Genomic DNA, 18754 nt, shown 5'->3' on the forward strand with positions numbered 1-18754 from the left:
TAATTAACTACGTAAATTAACTAATAAAATAATATGTTCTCAATGTTCTACTAAACTAATCATGTAATTGATATCAAAATCAATATGTATGATGATTTATCAACTTTAAATATTTTAGATATTTTTAATTATTTAATAAATGTTTCAGCGCATAACTTTTCCTAATTTCATACATTCATCTTTAATACATTTTATATATTTTAATTTTAAAAATGTACTCACTTTTCAACTGGTACTAAGGCCTCGATTACGTAGGTGCCACCGTCCTGATCTTCTTCCCTATTTTGAGCTTGCCTTGTCTGTCTGTTGGCACGGTGATCGCATTTTACGTTGATGTTAAGGTCCTTACATTCTCGTGTGCCTAAAATTTTTTCATCAAAACGTGTTAAATTTAGTCTAAATTAAGAAAACAAGAAATTTTAATTTAATACCTTCTACAGCATAAGAGCAGAAGTTCCAATCTCTATTCAATGAGTTGACTGCATTACGAACTTTCTGTCTAAGAACTCCTTGACCGGCTTCATTGCAAAGAACTGAACTTGGAAAAGCATAGATATCCTAAATACTCTTTGAGCTGGTTTCGATTCTGAACATGCTGGGTAGATCATTGGTAGTGCTGGATTATTGGTTGGTCTCCAGAATCCTTCACCTCCACAGGTATAGAAAGCTGGAACTTCTTGAGAGAATTTCAAACCTGGGTTGCAACTGATCTCGCACACTTTGAATTGGCCGCCTGCGCCCCAGTCCTTACATGATTGCGTTCCACCAATTGGATCGGCAAGTTCGGGACAGAATTCAGCTAAAATATAAAATAAAATAAATATTTCTATTTGTTATCAAACTATATTTTATATGAGTTTTTTTTTTCATATAAATAGATGCTTACACAACAATGAAACTCTAAAGTGGCATGTAGCTGTATTACCAGCCTCATCATAAGCTACGTATGCAATATCATACGTCCCCAAAGTAATGTTTGTCCAGGACGGTGACCATTCTTCTCTTGTATTTTAACTACTCCTACGTTATCACTGAAGTGTGGTTCATCCCATGATACAATGGCTGAACCGTTCTTGGCAATAACCCATAAATCGCCTGGGCAATACTCAACTTTAGGTGGTACCTATAAAAATTTACATTACATTTTTACATACAAATTTTAATTTTACATATTTTTTACAATACTCAATTATATGAAAATGTATTTAGTATACCTTATCGACTTCCAGTTGTTGGCATCTTGCACCGGTATAACCTGCTGGGCATATTCTTTGTCCGCAATGGCTGGGTACAATTCGTTCTACACCACCGGCTGTGTCTTCATAACCAGCCCATGTGAGTAAGAGTCCTCTGTACAACACTGGTTCAGTTCTGAAAATAAAACAATACATATGTCGGCAATTATTGTAAATGGACTATTATTAATTTAGTAATTGACAACTTGAAAACAAAATGTTTTGTTAATGAAAGTAAATAAATAACTCACCTGCAGTCTCTGACTTGCTTTTGAATTTCGTTCGTAACATCCAAAGCTCGTCCCCAAATTTGTACTTTAGTTAAGTGCCCTTGGAAACCTGATTCGGTATATGCCTTTGGATTATCAGAACGTGGTTTACCTAAGGTGGTCCATGCGCTAAAAAAACAAATTACCGTTCCATACATAATTTCACAGACCAAAATCTATAGATTAGCGTATAAGAAGTTGGCATCCACTATCAGCCTTCAAATATACTTACTAGTCTGGTAATACTCGTCCACTGCCATAGCCCTCTACTTTGCTAGCAATTAAACCTTCGGTGATAAGGGTAAGTTCTCCACCGCGTTCACCATTCCATACAATAGCTATGTGATGCCATTGACCATCGTTCATAGTAGCGTATTCGCGGAACGCAAGGTAAACATCTTGTATATCAGGGAAAAGTGAAATTTGTACTCCATTGGAATGTACTTGAACCAAAATTCGGCGACCGGTTGCAACATGAGGAGAACTAAAAAAAGTAATTAAATTGAAGTTTGTTCTACACAATTCTCATTATATATTATCTTATTTTATTCGAAAGTATAACTTTTCTTACTTGACATTGTACATAGTGAAGAAAATACCGCCTTCATCTTTTTGAGTAAACTGAACCCACATAGCAATTGTCATACTTCTGGAAGCGCCAGTGTAGAATGGCACGACTTGAGCAGCACTGCTTCGTGTTGGATCACTGAAGTACAAATCGTAGTCCACTTGAATTGCTAAAATAAATTGATTTATAAATAAATTATGGTTATAGAAACATTAATTATGTACAATAAATAAAATTATTGCTGTGAAGAGTATATGTAAAATTTGTGTCATTTTGTAAATTTAACTTACTCTTGCGACAATCGTCTCCTGTTAAGTTGAATGGACATTGGCAGTAGAACTTCTCAGTCAAATCGATGCAAGTGGCAGAGGGAGGACATGAATTTTCTTTACAATCAACGATGTCTTCATCACAAGTTTTACCTGAAAATTATAATTTTATTAGTTATTATAAATAAAAAAGTATAAGATGATAAATTATTTAAAAGTTTCTAGAATTGATTTATATAGTTAACTACTTTTTAGACTATTTACCGGTATAACCAGGAGGACAAATGCAGGTGAATCCTTCGCCTTCATCAATGCAAGTGGCTCCATTTTGGCATGCTCCAGCTTGACAGGCATCATATTCATATTGACATCCAATACCAGTATAATCAGCAGAGCACGAGCAATTCAAACCGGATCCAAAGTCTTGGCAACGACCACCGTGCATACATGGGTTTCCTATGCAACGTTCAGGAGCAGTTTCGCATTGTTTTCCGTCAGTTCCAGATGGACAACTAAACAAAAAATATATAAATAATTATTGAATTTAGACTATCTACTATTTTATTAACAGTTAATTTATTATTTTACTTACACGCAGAAATAGTCTTGGAACAAATCAATACAGTTAGCATCATTTTGGCAAGGTTTATTTTGACAGGCTCCAACATCCTTTTCACATCTTTGACCAGTCCAGCCAGGTTCACATAGACACTTAAATCCAGCAACGTCATCTCTACATACTGCACCGTTCAAGCAGGGCGAAGATGCACAGTCATCAGCATTAATTTCACACTGTTTACCACTGTATCCATCTCTGCATTGGCAAAGATAAGAATTATCTAAATCTACACATCGTTCAGCACCAATTGGGCTACAAGGGTCGCTTAAGCACTCATCGATCTCAGCTTCACATTGGAGTCCGACAAATCCTGGTCTGCATTTACAAAGAAAACCGTCAGCCTGATCGGTACAAGTCGCTCCATTCTGACAAGGTTCTGAAGCACAATATTGTATGCGATGCTGACAATGTTTTCCAGTAAATCCTGGCTCACATGTGCAAGTGAAACCATCAACGAGATCAGTGCAAATAGCGTTGTTGAAGCATGGTTCATTAGAGCAGTCATTGATGTTTATCTCGCACGATAGACCTGAAATATGACATAGTTTTTTAGATAAAAATATTGTTAAAAACTTTAAAATGTTCTTGAAAATATGTGTGCTTACCTGTCCAGCCAGGATGACATACGCACTGATGACTAAAGAATCGATCTACACAAACTCCGTTTTTGCATGGAGAACCGGCGCAAAGATCAATTTTTTCATGACATCTCTTGCCAGTAAATCCAGGTGGGCAATTACAACTGGAGTAAAAAATAATACATTTAGTTTTATATTATATTATTTAATTTTTTAACAGTATTCGTTTAAGAATTTTTTAATACAATGACAATGACTAAAAATTCTAGAAAAAAAATACAATACAAACCTAAAGTCATCAACAAGATCAGTGCAATTAGCCCCAAGTAAGCAAGGCTTTTCGGCACAATCGTCAGTATTTATTTCACAATGTTGACCTTCCCATCCAGGTAAGCATTCGCATTTGAATCTTCCTTGTTGCAAAGCTAAGCAAGTTGCTCCGTTGGTACAAGGGTTTCCGTTGCTGTGCATGGGTTTATCTATAATATGAATAAAAAATAATAAATTATTATAACTTCATATTAAAATTGTATTATTATATAACTATTTTTGAGGGCTTACCGTAATATCACAATCAGGTCCAGTATATCCAGCTCTACATAAACAAGTGTAGTTGTTATAGCCGGGTTCATCTTTGCACATAGCTCTCGCAGGGCATGTATCATTTCGGCAATCAGATCGTTCTTCTTGACAATTTATTCCAGTATAACCTGGTGCACAAGTACATCTGTAACCTTGAGGGAGATCTGTGCAGGAAGCACCGTTGAAACATGGTTGAGAAGAACATTCATCTATATCAATCTCGCAACGACGTCCGGAAAATCCGGCAGGGCAGAAACATTGAACTCCATGACCTACGAAAGTATAAAGGTTATGCAATAATTAGATATACTTAAGGCATGTAACATATATTATAAATAAGTTTTCTGAATGTTAAATCTTGTTACCCATTGGAACACACAAGCCTCCATGTTGGCAAGCATTATCTGCACATTGGACTGGTTTACATTCCTCCCGTCCGACTGCACCAGGTCCATCAGTTCTCATATTTGTTGGGCATTCGTGACAAGTGTTTTGGCCAGGATTAGATTGATAAAAGTCACGTGGGCAAGGAGAGCATGGTGCCAAGCCAGTTGGGGAATAGAATCCAGGAGCGCATTTAGAACGACATCTAATAAAACACAATTAAATAAGCATGTTATAATAAGTATTAAGACTGTTAAGTTTTGTATTATTAAACAAGTGCACATACCTATCTCTTCCTGGAGCAGCTGGCTGATACGTGAACGTGCTAGCGGGGCAAGCTTGACAATCTTTGTAACCTCCAGTGGGTGGTTCACCAGTGTAACTATTTCTAGGGCATTCCAAGCAAGGAACTAATCCAGTGGGTGAATATGTTCCATAACCGCATACAGGTACACACTCCGATATGCTCTTGGAACCTTCCTCGCGTGTATATGTACCTGATGGACATTTAGCGCAAGATCCTTGACGATCTCTATTTTGGTAGTATCCTCGAGGACAATATGTGCAAGTGCGTTGCTTATCTCCGGCGAAAGTACCCGCTGGACAATGAACTGAGAGAAAAAAAAATTAAATGTTTGATTTGATTATCACAATATTCATACAAAAATATTACATGCAAATTCATGAAATTGAAATACATAATAAAATATTCAAATACTAACAAAAATTTCATTGAAAATAGCAATAATATCAATGATTGCCTCAAGCAATTGTATTTTTTACTTGTAATTTATTTTCTTCTGCAAATACAATCAATACTTACGACATCTAGGAACATCATTAGTGTCCATATTCAAAACTTCTCCGACGCTACACGTAAAGCCGCGGCCTACAGAACTCTTCAGTGCTCTTAGAGGTGGGCATTGGTTTCCTATGCTTGACACATTCAATAAAGGTTCAATAACTGCGCTAGCGTGTGGTACTGATAAATCGAAAATTAAATTCAATGTGGTTCCACAAAGTTCATAGAGTTGAGGTGAGCGAACTACTGGTAGAATGGCAAGCACGAAATCCATCTAAAAATAGGCAAATATGTTTTTAATAACTTAAATATAATGCTGTTTCCAAATATATTTAAGACCAAAAACTAGTAGTTACAGCTGTGTCACAAGTTATGATAATATGATATATGTACCCTGGTATAGTAATAAGGAATGAGAAAATTACAGCGAAATTATATGAATTTACCTTGACTACATTTTCCTCAGTTAGCATTGGAATTGTATTAATGAAAGATACATTCATGTTAACATTGATAGCAGAACATTGTTGTGATAAAATTCCATTCATAGTTTGATAGTATTGAGCCATAAGATCTTGATATTGACCTAAACATGCTGAGGCCACAGCACCGTTAGCCCTGTATGTAACCGAAGCTACTAGATGGTATTCAGCTTGCTGGGTATCTGGAAATATATTAAAGCAATTATTCTCTGTTTATTATTACTAATGAAATATCTCCAGTATTATTATTTTTAACCTAAATTTTTAAAGCTGTAAAAGTTAATTTAAATCAAAATATAGATACTTACTTTCTGATACACAATCAGGTACAACAGATGTTGGTGTCCATAATTTCTTAGTTTCACACCCAAATGTTTTCACAGGTTCGCCATCAGTGAATCTATATCCTGGTTTGCATGTAGCGATACACTGTAACCCACGTTCGTTTGGCAAACAATTCAAAGCTCCATTTGCAGGAGGCTGCAGCTCCCAATCTACACACGGCGTAGCTTGCACTGATACCTTAATAATTGATTGATAAGTTATAATAAGGCGTATTGTACTAGAATCAAATATAAACTTATTCAAAACTCAAGGGAATAGTAGGTACCTGGAAGTGGCACATAGCTTTATTTCCATATTTGTCTGATGCAACAACAGTAACGTTTTCAAATCCACCAATTGGAATAGTAGCGCGTTCAGGTATGAAGTTTATCCTAACATCACCAGAAGCATCAGAGGCATTAATACGTCTTCTTGTGTCATTGAAATTTACAACATAGCTATCTTGTTTGTCTACTAATTCTATCACATAGCTCTGAGGACAACTCAATAGTGGTGGAGTATCATCAGGTACGGAGATGTTGATTTCACAAATAGCAACATTACCATCATTGTCAAAAGCAATGTATTTAACTACCATATCTTGGAAAACCATCATAGGGGAACGGAAACTTTGAGGTTTCACTTCTAGACGAGCAATTGTTCCTGAATTATCGACGGCTGTTGGCTCGGTGAAATTAATTGGTAATAATCCTCCATTTCGGTCTTTCTGAACAATTATAGGTTGTTGAGGACAGTTTTGGAAAACTGGTGGCTCGTTATCTATAATCAAAGACATGAATAGAATATTTGATTTTGGTTATTTTTACGTGTAAATATTTTGCAGAAACTTACCAACACAAGGAGAATATCCATAATCATAACCAAGAAGTGGTTCAGAAGCGGGTTCATCGCATCCCATTAACTCAAATTTCAAACATGCGTTATCCATATAACTGTAGATTCCTGCAAGTATATTTTGAATTTAGTAAAACCTATAACATTTTAAATCAAATATTATGTAATAATTAGAAGATATTTACCTAAAATCACAAATCTAGCTTGTACGTATTTTGGTAAAGTTATCATTGCCAATTCTCCGTAATTTCCAGGATCTCTCATAGTAAGATTGAAATTGGGGAAGTATATAACATAATTTTCATTTTCAGATTGCTTATAGAAGAAACGAACTTCAGTTGGCCTGCCAACAATGTCATTTGTAACAACACCTTTACAAGAATTGCTTTCACTCGGTAAACTTTTCCCAAATCGACGCTTACGTAAGGGAAAGCTTCTTGATTACCACACCAACCAGTAACTGAGTTCAATCGAACATTTCTTGCTTCATAATTTGGTCTATAAATAAAAGAGTTTTTAATATTTTTATAATAATAATAATGTAAACCATTTATAGTTAAGTTCTTACCTTTCAGATGTAGCATTAATGTTCTTATCCGGAATTTTGCCAGATGCAATTCCCAGTGGTCGAATAACTTTACATTCAGGTTCTCGAATACACGTAATTGGTCTTGGGTTGATTAGAATATAACCAGGTCTTGAACAACCAAATACAACTTCAGAACCTTGTTCATAACTTCTTGCTACTTGGAAACCGTCACTGGGTCTACCAGGATCTGAGCATACTGGTCCTTCACAACGCAAATCTCCGAAATCCCAAATGCCATTAGCTTGACATCTAAAATTATTTTTAGTATTAAAATTTTAATTGCGACAATGATTTGATAATTTTACGAATAATTTTTATATTTTACCTCACTACGTTGTCGTGTTTGCTTGTTTGTCCAGCTAACTTGAATGTGTTCTGACATCCAAAGAAGAAAGATGATTGATATTTTGTGTCCATATATTGACCATATTCAGCACCTGGTGTTGGTAAAGGCATACCGCAATCGGTACGAGGGCAGGATGGTTGTGCGCCAGATAACCAGTAGTCAGGCAAGCCCTAAGTAATTTTAAAAGTTACATATAACATATTTTCCTATATAACTGTTTTAGGTAGAACAATGCTACGTTATACTCTTCATGTATAATTTTCTTACCGGTTGTGGATCATAAACACACTGTCTAAATCCAGCAGTTGCAGTATTTCTGAGTTTTCTTCCAGGGTTTGAGCAAGTAAGTGTTACATTATCTCTGAATGGTACCAGTACACTTTCTTCGTTGTTACGTACAATTCTTAATCCTTCATTTTTCTCGTCCGGTAGTGATACACATTTAGCATCTGCAGCAAAAGCAACAATATGTAAGTACCATCAGAAACAATTGATGATAACAATAAAAAAAGAAGTTTTACATACATTGACATTCTGGTACAGTGCCGTTCCATTGTCCAGTGGAAGTACAGATAAGTGAAACGGAGCCAATCATTACATGACCAAAGTTGCATTGGAATCGAACAATATCTTCGAAGTGATACATATCCTAAAACAAAATAAAAAATGTTACGTATTTAAAATATAAAAAATATAACATATCATTTATTAATGTATTTAAATCTTACTTTTGTGGATAACAGTTTGCCATTTTCTGGAGGTGTAAGTTTAGGGCACATGATAGGTACGCATGATTTATCTTTCTGGAAAGTATCGCCGTCTCTAGTTCCAGTTTCGGATGACTCAATGAAATATCCGGCAGTACCATTTTGCGTAAACAATTCAAATCCATTGTTACATCCGCATGAATAATTTCCAGGGCTATAAAATAATTAAAATAAATAAACAAGATTTTATAAAGCTTGATTAATAAATTTACTAGTATGTGTATATTTTATATTGCGTACGATAAAATTATAATATCAAATTGAAATCTATGAAAACAGGTAATTTATTTTATTACCTGTTTATACACTTCTGATCGCATCCTCCATTGTTCTTAGCACATTCGTTGATATCAGCACATTCCAATCTCGTACAACCCATCGCTTCGAGTTTCAAGCACGGTGCTCCTACGTAGTCTTGGATTTTAAATCTAATATATTGCGCTTCAATTGGAACCGGTAAATTTAATACAGATAAGGTCGGTTCGAGAATTCTGAATTCAACCGCAGTGCCATCGGGATTTGTATAATCTTTGAAGACATCGGTTAAGTCATTGGTGTACTAGAAATGACAAATAATTGTTAATATTACAAATCGAAGTTATTATATGTTAATTATATGTACAAACATTTTTTTTGTGTTATCATGAAATCTTTACCTGTATACGAACAGCTGATGTGAACGCGATGTTGCCGTCATGTCTTTGTACGCTCATAGTTCTAAATCCTCTAATGATAGTAGGGGCTCGCAAGTCAATCATTACCCAATTTGCACCTGGTTCCAAGCTGTTACCGCACCATCCACCACCCGCATTGAGACGTACCATCTAACAAAAACATATTACCATAAAATAACTTCTAATTAGATAATATTATTTTTCAATAAAAATGAATTATAAATATATTACCCCTTTGTGATATGAATTTTCAGTTCCAGAAACGATAATTGATTCGTCGGGGATACCACCATTAAGAAGACCTAAATCGGCGACAGGTCTACATTCCAATGTAGGTGCGAATCCAGCGCGACATTTGCAGTGAAAAGATCCAGGCGTATTAGTACATTCAGTCGAAGCTAGATCACATTGTGAGCTGGCACATTCGTTGATATCTATAACAGGCATAGTAACAATAAGTTTCATAATGAAAGTTATGTATATAATAAATTAAAGATAAGTTACCTTCGCATTTAGGAGGATTATCAAATACTTCATTATCGCCGCAACGAATAATATTTGGGCCAGTCAATTTGAATCCTTTGTAACATTGCACGCGAGCTTCATCGCCAAAAAAGTATGTCCTTGAAACATCGGTTACAAATCCATTTTTAATCGTAGGCAACGTTGGACATCTTGCTCCTAGAAAAAATAAATCACGCCATGATTATTTTTCTATAATTCTATTTTTTTTGCGTAGCTTTTAAACTTACGTGTGCAAGAAGGTACATCTCCGGACCAGGTTCCATTGCTCATACAAAGCAGTACTGGGTGACCACTTCGTTCGTAGCCAGGTTCACATTCGTAACGAACGATGGTTCCGTAACTGCGTCCTCCTCCATTCAAAATTGAAACATTTGCGTGTGGAACTTCTGGCAGAGCTACGCACTGAGATGCTATAAACGAAAATATCAATCAGACATTGCGTAAATTTAATTAGAGAAAAAATATATTTATTTTTATATTTTATCTTACCTAAACATGCGGGTTTACGTTCCCATTGACCATCAGCAAGACAAGACATAGTTTCGACTGGAGAAGCTGACGGGAAAGCAAATCCTGCATAACATTGGTACATAGCGATACCTTTGTATGTTACATTAGTTGATCCAATTGAGAAACCATTATCTATTTGAGGAACTGGTCCACAATACACCTCTGAAAAAGAAAAAGAAAATTTAGTTATTTATTGAAACAACTCAAATAACAAACATGTTAGACATTTATTAACTAAAAAATTTCGATGTTTTTAAATTCCATGTATTTGTATTTCTTATTTACCTTGACATTTTGGTATGTATGTAATTGACCAGTTTCCACCTGGTAAACATTGAGTTGTCAGTTTAGATTTTCCGGTAGCAAATTCTTGACCGATGGCGCAACTGAAAGTTACAACTGCTCCGAATGCTGTATCTCTGCTCGAAGCCATTGCTCCAGCTCCGGCTTTTAATGGTGGGCAATCTGAAGAAAAATAACAAAAATAATTAAATATGAAAGAATTAAAAATTTTAAACGTAAATATTTTATTAATAATTTTACCTGCTGAAAATGTGGCTTTCCATCCTTTGCCGCTGTGCAAAGCATCGGTTACAAATCTAATTAACATTTCACCACTTGAAGCCGTTAATGTAATCCTTGGGGGTGATCCTGAAGTAAAACCTGATCCGGGATGCAAACGAAGTCCGCTTACACTTGACCCGTCGTAAACCTTGAAGTGGTACAAAAATTTATTGTTAGCCTTATAAATATTCTTTCAGTAAATAAATTAATATAATCTGAATAAATAAAGTTACTTACTTGAACAAAATCAGTTTGATGCACATCAAAATCGATGAAATTGAGTGACAGTGCTCCACCTTTAGGATTTTTAATTTTATAAAGACATTCTTGGTTGCTAGGATAGTTCATCAAGCCGTATGCTGCTGACGTTATAGTGCCGTTATTAGCTTTGATAGTCGCTCTGCAACCTGTAAAAATTGAAACAAATCTTGTTAATTAAGCCTGGAATAATAAATCAAACATTTAAAAATAACTTAATAAAACTAATTTTGTTACCTTGGGTATATTTAATATTGAATCCTTTCTGTGAATCGCCTAAACTTGTTTTAAAATAGATATATAATTGATGACTAGTAGATACAATGATTCTTTGGTTATCTTCAGCATTTCCTGTAAGTCGAGCAATAGGTTTGCTTTTGGGGTTGTCTCCATCCCTGACTAATAAATAATCTCTATTGCTATTAAGCATCATGTCTTCAACCTAGAAATTAAAATAATTATGATAAATACAATATTAATATTATTATCCATTTTTATTGCGAAATATTACCTCCAGAGAAATAATTCTTCCTGGTTGAGCTTGTATAATATACAAACATTCCAAACCTCCTGGATATTGCATGGGATATCCTGGTGATGTCAAAGATTGTCCTTGTGGCGAAGCTCTCAGCATACCACCACAGTTTTGTGGTTCCGTTTTCCATGAAGCTCTATAATAAATCATTCATATATGTATTAATCAGAACATAACATCAAATTGTTTTTCTAATGAGCATACCTGAATCCTTTTCTTTCAACAGATGCGTCAGTGCTAAATTTAATGATCATGAAATTCGAAGCTGATACGAATAATCTGTTAGCCAGATCTTGCTTTCCTGAAAGCGTTGCTAAATTGACGGCTTTGTCTTCAGTTCGTCCTCCGACTAGAATTTGAACCATATCGAAAGTTTTTTCGGTTTCGAACTCTTGGAACTGTAAAATAAATAAATTTAATATCTAACTATCCGGCGATGTTGAAAAAAACATTTTGCAATCAAATTATGAATTATGCATAAACTGCTCATAATATCACATATCGTTCTGAATGTCGTAGACCAGGAAATTATCATTATCATACCTGTAAAACAATATTGTGTCCTTGGGGTCCTTCAAGAGTCCATTTACAATCGGCCAAAGGAGTATATTTTTGTGGATAGTTAGGACTTTCTACAACGTCACCGCTGCTGGCCATATAATAGTGACATAGGTTGGGGCAATCAATTTCATCAGACGAATCTCCACAATCATCGGTCTGGTCGCAGCGGAATGCCGCGTTGATGCATTTTCCATTTGAACAATGGAATGATCCTGGAAATAATTAGAGTAAATCACTTAATAAGATTAAGTATTATGACTTTACGGAACTATTCTATTTTTACCTTCACCCCTAAACGAAATAGTTTTATTAAGATATGAATTATATCATCCAAAAATTAACTCAAGTTGAACACACGATAAAGCATATTTTCTGAGAATTTATAAAATAGAAAATAATTTACCTAACAATCGTTAATTAATTGCTAGAAATTTGTAGAGTCTGATTTTGTAAATAAGTTATTTAGGAAAAGTTGTTATTAGTTTAAATATGTTTTTAAACACCCTTTGGACAAATTTGTGAGTGTTTATCAGAAAGATTTATTTTATTTAATTTAATAATAATAGCTGTTCAATAATAATAGTAATTTTTATGGATTAGTATAAAAAAGTCTGTTGGTCCAAATATTTTTGTTGTTAAGCAAGTTCAATTTGACTTTGAAGCTGATATAGAATTATACCATTTTGTTCTTTGTTGCCTATGTTATCTATAAGATGAAATTCATTTTTTTCAACAGTTATACTTTTAACAAGAATTTTCTGCCAAACATACGGTTATTTTATACTTAAAATTTCATATCAGTTTAAGCACTTTTATGCGTGAATACGAATTATTTAGGAGAATTTTAGTTTTATAAAGTAACGGATGGTCCATATAGTGGTTCTAGTGATCTAGTGATCTTACGGTTTGGATATTTCTGTAAAAATACATATAAAGTATTACACATCGTTAGAAAGGTCTCAAAATTCTTAGATTTTTCTCATATATCGCAACTTCAAACTCCGCACGGTGTGGCCTACAGGCAAGTTGCTATCAATAAATTCCAATTTTTAAATGGGCCACCCTATATTTGGCATAATCATTATAATTTATGATACATATACTAGGACTTATTGAGACTTATTGCTTCAGAATAAATCGATAATAAATAATAAATAGTTTGTATGATAGTTTTGCACAAAAATATAAATGCAAAAAAAAATCGGTGAGTATTCAAAATGAAACCCAGTACAAGATAAATAGATTTTTAATGTTAGAAAACATATAAGGTCTTTGGTGAGAGACATTTATTATTAGCAGTATTTATAAGCAGTATTTTTTTAGTTGTCTATCAAATAATAAAATTCATGTTATCGATAAGATTCCGATTTGATCGACTTAATATTTATAAAAATTATACCTCGACAGTTGTTATATTTATAATGAGCTTTATAAAAAACGAATATCCATGCTTATTACAAATTGAGCTAATTTTTTTGAAGTAGTACAATGCGGTAATAAAAGGTAATAATATTACCTGTAGGGCATGCTTTCGTTTTACACATGAAAGGCAAGAGCGACTCGCATGTTGTGAGTTCCCATGATTGTTGGTCTCCGGTTATTGAAACATCTACGCATTCACCTGATTCTGGGTTAGGCTGTTGTAGTCCCCAAAAACCTGAAATAAAACAGAGAAAATTTAAGAAAGATTCAAGAATTTGTCTCGGAGCAAAAGCTAACTCTTCTTATTCACATGGGTATATTCAAATTTAAATGTGTTATATAAGCTTATGGAATGTACATAGATAAAAACTTCAATAAGGCATTTCAAGCTGCCAATCCTGCAAGAGCATATTAACTGCAAAATATGTTCGTCATGACACCAATAAGAATCATTGCATAACTATAAGCGCAATAAGTAAATATGCATTCTCCTACTTGCGTTCCGGATAATTGCAAATGCAATTGCCAAGTGCTAAGTTGCTCCCATGATGATAGAAGTGATCAAAATTATTTACGACTTAGGCTTGAGAAAATTATTTAAATAATAATTTTAAATATTAATATGTATATACTTATATTAATAAATAGTGAAATACATTATTTTATTTGTAAATAGCTGTATAAATCATTAGATCTCATATAGTTTCAATCAAATATTTTCAGATTTATGGTCATTGACAAAATATTTCTCATTGAAAAAATTGATTTAATGTTTTTTTTGAGTTTAATTAGTTTTGACCTACAAGATGATAAGATTAAAAGAAGAAATCATTTAAAAATTTTTAGTTCAATCGTTGCAGCTAACATTTTGTATAGTGTTTGTGGTCCCAATATTGCAACAATTAATTATGCGCAAATATGATTATTACGATTATATTTGGATACTTTTAATATTTAAATGCATACTTCACGTTGGGAAAGTTTCAAAAAAATGGCAAAAGTAATCGAATTTGACCGGCATGTATATATGTAGTTGCAATATAGCTTAGAAAGAATCTAATAATCGACGATAAACAGCACAAAATGTTAGATTGCTAACAATACAAATGAACGAATATAAAATTGATAAAAATTGCATTCTTTTAAAAGTATTTATGTTTGACATAACTAAATAGCATTTAGTATCTGCTATCGCAATGGTTGTAGCCAAGAAAATAGTCACTGAATTAGAAACACTTTTCAATTTTTTGTTATTTATTTTAGGTTGCAACCACAAATGTCGTGGTGCTTTGACAATCATGAATTAAGGATAAAAATATGCAGGTATGAGTACAGACTTCTATCGAAGATTTTGATAGTATTCTTTACTACCAACAAAATTAAATTAAATATGATCATCATAGTAATGGTTATAGTAATGGTTTTACAAATGAAAAAATATATCAAAGAGTCTAAAATATTATTTTATTCCTAGTACATTTTTTCGGTAGGTGTGTCTACTAATATCTAATCCAAATAATTTCCTTTTCATATATATTATTAACTTCCCGTAGGGTAAGTTATAGTAATCGCAAAAAAATCGGAAATGAAAATTTTTATATATCTTTACGTTTTAGAGGTTTCTGAACATTTTGGCATACCTTAGAAAAAATGGATGTATGTGTGTGTGTGTGTGTGTGTGTATGTACGTGTGTGTATGTATGTGCGGATACAAATTTTCGTCGACGATTTCGGGAACACGGATCAACCGATTTGAATAATTTAAAAAACATTTGATTTGTATTGATAAGGAGACGTGCTGATTAGTTTTTGGCGAAGGCAGGTCTAGCCGTTCCGAAGATACGGGGCAAAAAGTGCCGAAAACGGTAACTCAGTTTTTAAGAGAACGGAGCGTCCGATTTGAATAATTCAAAAAACGTTTCACTTGTATTGACAAGATGAAAAATCGATAAAATTTTCATGAAGGTAGGTCTAGCGGTTTCGGAGATATGGAGAAAAAAGTAAAAAAAATGAGCCATTTGGCGGTCAAAAAAATGATCATTAGAAATATGCACATCAAATTATCAGATATTTCATAGAGATTTTAACAATAAGTATACATTTTGTTAACATTCCTATGGGTTCCGTACCAATGCTTATGCGTTAGACAGCGACGCGGCGCTTACGCGCTTTATATTTTGTCCCTATGCAGTTAAAGCAGTACGATTGCTTTGAAAAAAAAGTTCAGATCTTCCACAATATGTCAAAATAAAGAAAAAAAATTTTTTTTCAAAAAAAAAAAAATTAAAAAAAAAACTTTTTTTTTAAAAAAAAGTAATTTTTTGTCCAATTTATAGTTTCTCAAAAATCTTATTTTTTCAAAGTATTTTTTTTTCAAAAATGTTAATCGTTTTTAAAAAAATAATAATTTTTGGTACGGGAAGTTCCAGCAATTTGCCTTAAGGCACGATGCCTTAATTGCCTTAAGGCACGATGCCTTAATTGCCTTAAGACAGAATTCCACTTACAGCTAGTTAACAATAAAAAATTCGCTACAAAATCATTAAAAAAGAATGTAACATACTGTTATTTTGTTATTAAACTATATGTTTACGATGACATTTAAAGTTTAGTTCAAAATTAGTGGGTATTATTACCTAGAATAATAAACTCACCTGCATATTGCGATACCAGCATACCAGACGCTGATTCTAAAGTATTCGTTCGCAGATCGTCCAGGGATGCTAAACCTAACCAATAATGTTTCAAGGACCTGCCTGTGACAACACTACTCGTCACATTGTTCTCATCGTATGTCTCCACTGACATCAGATCACTACCGTACCTGAAATAGAATATTTTGGATTAATAATATTTAAATAAAATAGTAATAAAATTTTGATATAGATTTACTTTATATTTTCTTTCGTATTCTAAATAAAACTTACTCTAATTTTGTTTAAATTAAAAAAAACGCAACAAAACTTAGCTATTTATATATAAATGTATGTAAAATACATTTCAATAATTTTCAGTCAGATTCATATTAACTAATTAATAATTAATTATAGTTAGGAAAGCCGTCAACAATATGTAAAATCAATTACCTAATGAAAACAAATCCAAATTTTCCATACTGCTTAATACTGACATTTAAACTGAACATATATTGGCTTAATTTTTCATTCAATCATGCCAATATATGGTCAGTTATATAATATAATACATGCCAATTTTTATAATTACAAAAATTTACTATTTACATTTGTAGTCATATCCCCAAATTGTTAATTTGTCTGTCTCAAATTATTTAATTGTAAAAAGAATTCATAATTTGTTGATATATTATACATTTTTTGTTAAAGATTGTTCATAAATATTTTATTTGAATTATGTAGTCCTATTAATAAATAGGAACGACTAATATAAATTCACTCTATTCGACAAACTAGGTAAAGTAAACTCTTACAAGCTCTCCATTTTCTTATTTGCTTATAATTAATCATTAGAATTGAGCAATGTAAATAGGGCACTTAAGCTAATCTTTTTAAATTCTAATTTAACACCTATAACAGTTATTAGTTTATTATTATTATTATTAAATTTTATGTTACAATTGGCATTTGGTTTTGAATAGTTTATTTATTATATATAGTTACTATGCATTAAATCAAGACTATTTGAAGCTCTACATATATGCAAGATGGGGTAATTAATTAATAAAGATTATTTGCAATATATCATATAGTTCTCCGATATATTTTAAAATGTCAGTGTCTACTGCAATAGCATTTTAATGACCGCAATATTATGCAAAACTACCATTTCATATAGTCTGTAACGGTATCAGAAATAACTCGCAGGAATCACAAACAATTCTTGTAAAGAACATTCCACAATATCACCGTTATTTCTAACAAGGCCTTTTTAATCATTTATTCCTTTAAATAAATAACGTAGTTGCTTAAAATTAATAGGAAGAAAAAATATAATATATTTCATACACGTTAATGGCAATTTTTTTTATTCAACACTTTTTCCTTTTGCTTATGAAATATAAACTTCTGTCATATTTAGTAAATCAATATAGGATTTGTCTGTTAAAGACTATTTATACTTAAAAATATATTTATGATCTATAGAATAAAGCGGAGCCTAAAGTTCCGAGGGTAGAAATCTCTACCACCGATATCTTAAAGACAAGTATAGTTAAAAAATATTTAACATTATCTGAAAGTAGAGGGAAAAAAATGTATAACCAAAAAACCGGTGAATTTTTGAAAAACTGCAAAAAACACATTTCTATAATAAGAAATTATATGGAAATTTTACCGAACATAGTCAGATAGTTGTTTGTTTGATATGTGTTATCTGTTGTGATATAATTGGTTTGGTCAAATTGGATCTTTGTATCCTGCCCTATTCTATTACAAAATATGATTTTTTCGTGAAATAAAAAATGTTTCACAAATATTGAGAAATCACTGAAACAATAACAATAACTGTTTTCAATAATATTATTTATCATAATTCATCTAGATTAATGCAATTGTTACTGAGAACATTCCGTAATATTACTGTTACCTTTAATGAGACGTTTCTATTAATCTTTATAACAAACAAATTACATTCTCTGTTCATTACTGCAAACTTTACTATTGTGTTCGCAAAAATGTGACTGTAATAAGATATTTTTAAATTGCGATATTGCTTAAAAAGCTTGCGTTTGCTGGGAATACTGCTATCTATTGTATACCAAATAGTATACGGTTTTGGTACTTATGCCGCATTTAATGTTATGAAATAAATTCTTTAAAGACCACTTGACAAAATATTACAAGAAGTTTGACGTATTATTAGACTGATTTAGTATGTGGTTTCATATGGGAGCATTATTTTAAACAAAGGATATATCGTAATCAGGCGCACGCCTTATCTTTTGCATCATAATTTGGTCACTTTTCTCTGAAGTATACACTTATATTTGTATCCTCAATATTTTATTCACGTACTTAATGCTTTAAAGTACTAATACAAAAATATGGTAGCAGAAATAT

At 32.7% G+C, this 18754-nt stretch overlaps 1 protein-coding gene across 1 annotated transcript in view; it reads right to left on the bottom strand.

Annotated features, from left to right (window-relative positions):
• Positions 1–218: 218 nt before the first annotated feature.
• The window catches only part of LOC113375031 (sushi, von Willebrand factor type A, EGF and pentraxin domain-containing protein 1-like), a 136899-nt gene continuing 118363 nt past the window's right edge, over positions 219–18754 (bottom strand). The window contains 44 exon segments of the mRNA XM_026614984.1: positions 219–361; positions 432–548; positions 551–799; positions 887–961; positions 964–1123; positions 1215–1371; positions 1487–1633; positions 1737–1988; positions 2076–2241; positions 2363–2494; positions 2606–2853; positions 2934–3489; positions 3566–3702; positions 3828–4001; positions 4083–4392; positions 4486–4709; positions 4791–5115; positions 5328–5580; positions 5753–5970; positions 6097–6310; positions 6399–6892; positions 6965–7075; positions 7153–7344; positions 7347–7465; positions 7536–7805; positions 7882–8072; positions 8170–8351; positions 8428–8551; positions 8631–8823; positions 8966–9228; positions 9326–9493; positions 9575–9777; positions 9848–10024; positions 10096–10278; positions 10358–10540; positions 10664–10843; positions 10922–11090; positions 11180–11349; positions 11438–11642; positions 11712–11871; positions 11940–12133; positions 12279–12508; positions 13813–13953; positions 16373–16542. Coding sequence (XP_026470769.1) covers positions 219–361; positions 432–548; positions 551–799; positions 887–961; positions 964–1123; positions 1215–1371; positions 1487–1633; positions 1737–1988; positions 2076–2241; positions 2363–2494; positions 2606–2853; positions 2934–3489; positions 3566–3702; positions 3828–4001; positions 4083–4392; positions 4486–4709; positions 4791–5115; positions 5328–5580; positions 5753–5970; positions 6097–6310; positions 6399–6892; positions 6965–7075; positions 7153–7344; positions 7347–7465; positions 7536–7805; positions 7882–8072; positions 8170–8351; positions 8428–8551; positions 8631–8823; positions 8966–9228; positions 9326–9493; positions 9575–9777; positions 9848–10024; positions 10096–10278; positions 10358–10540; positions 10664–10843; positions 10922–11090; positions 11180–11349; positions 11438–11642; positions 11712–11871; positions 11940–12133; positions 12279–12508; positions 13813–13953; positions 16373–16542 — 8929 coding nt within the window.

This window comes from Ctenocephalides felis, unplaced genomic scaffold (genome assembly GCF_003426905.1).
Source record: "Ctenocephalides felis isolate EL2017-DRISC unplaced genomic scaffold, ASM342690v1 CF-g0.4_SCAFFOLD_01886, whole genome shotgun sequence".
NCBI classification, from domain to species: Eukaryota; Metazoa; Arthropoda; class Insecta; order Siphonaptera; family Pulicidae; genus Ctenocephalides; species Ctenocephalides felis.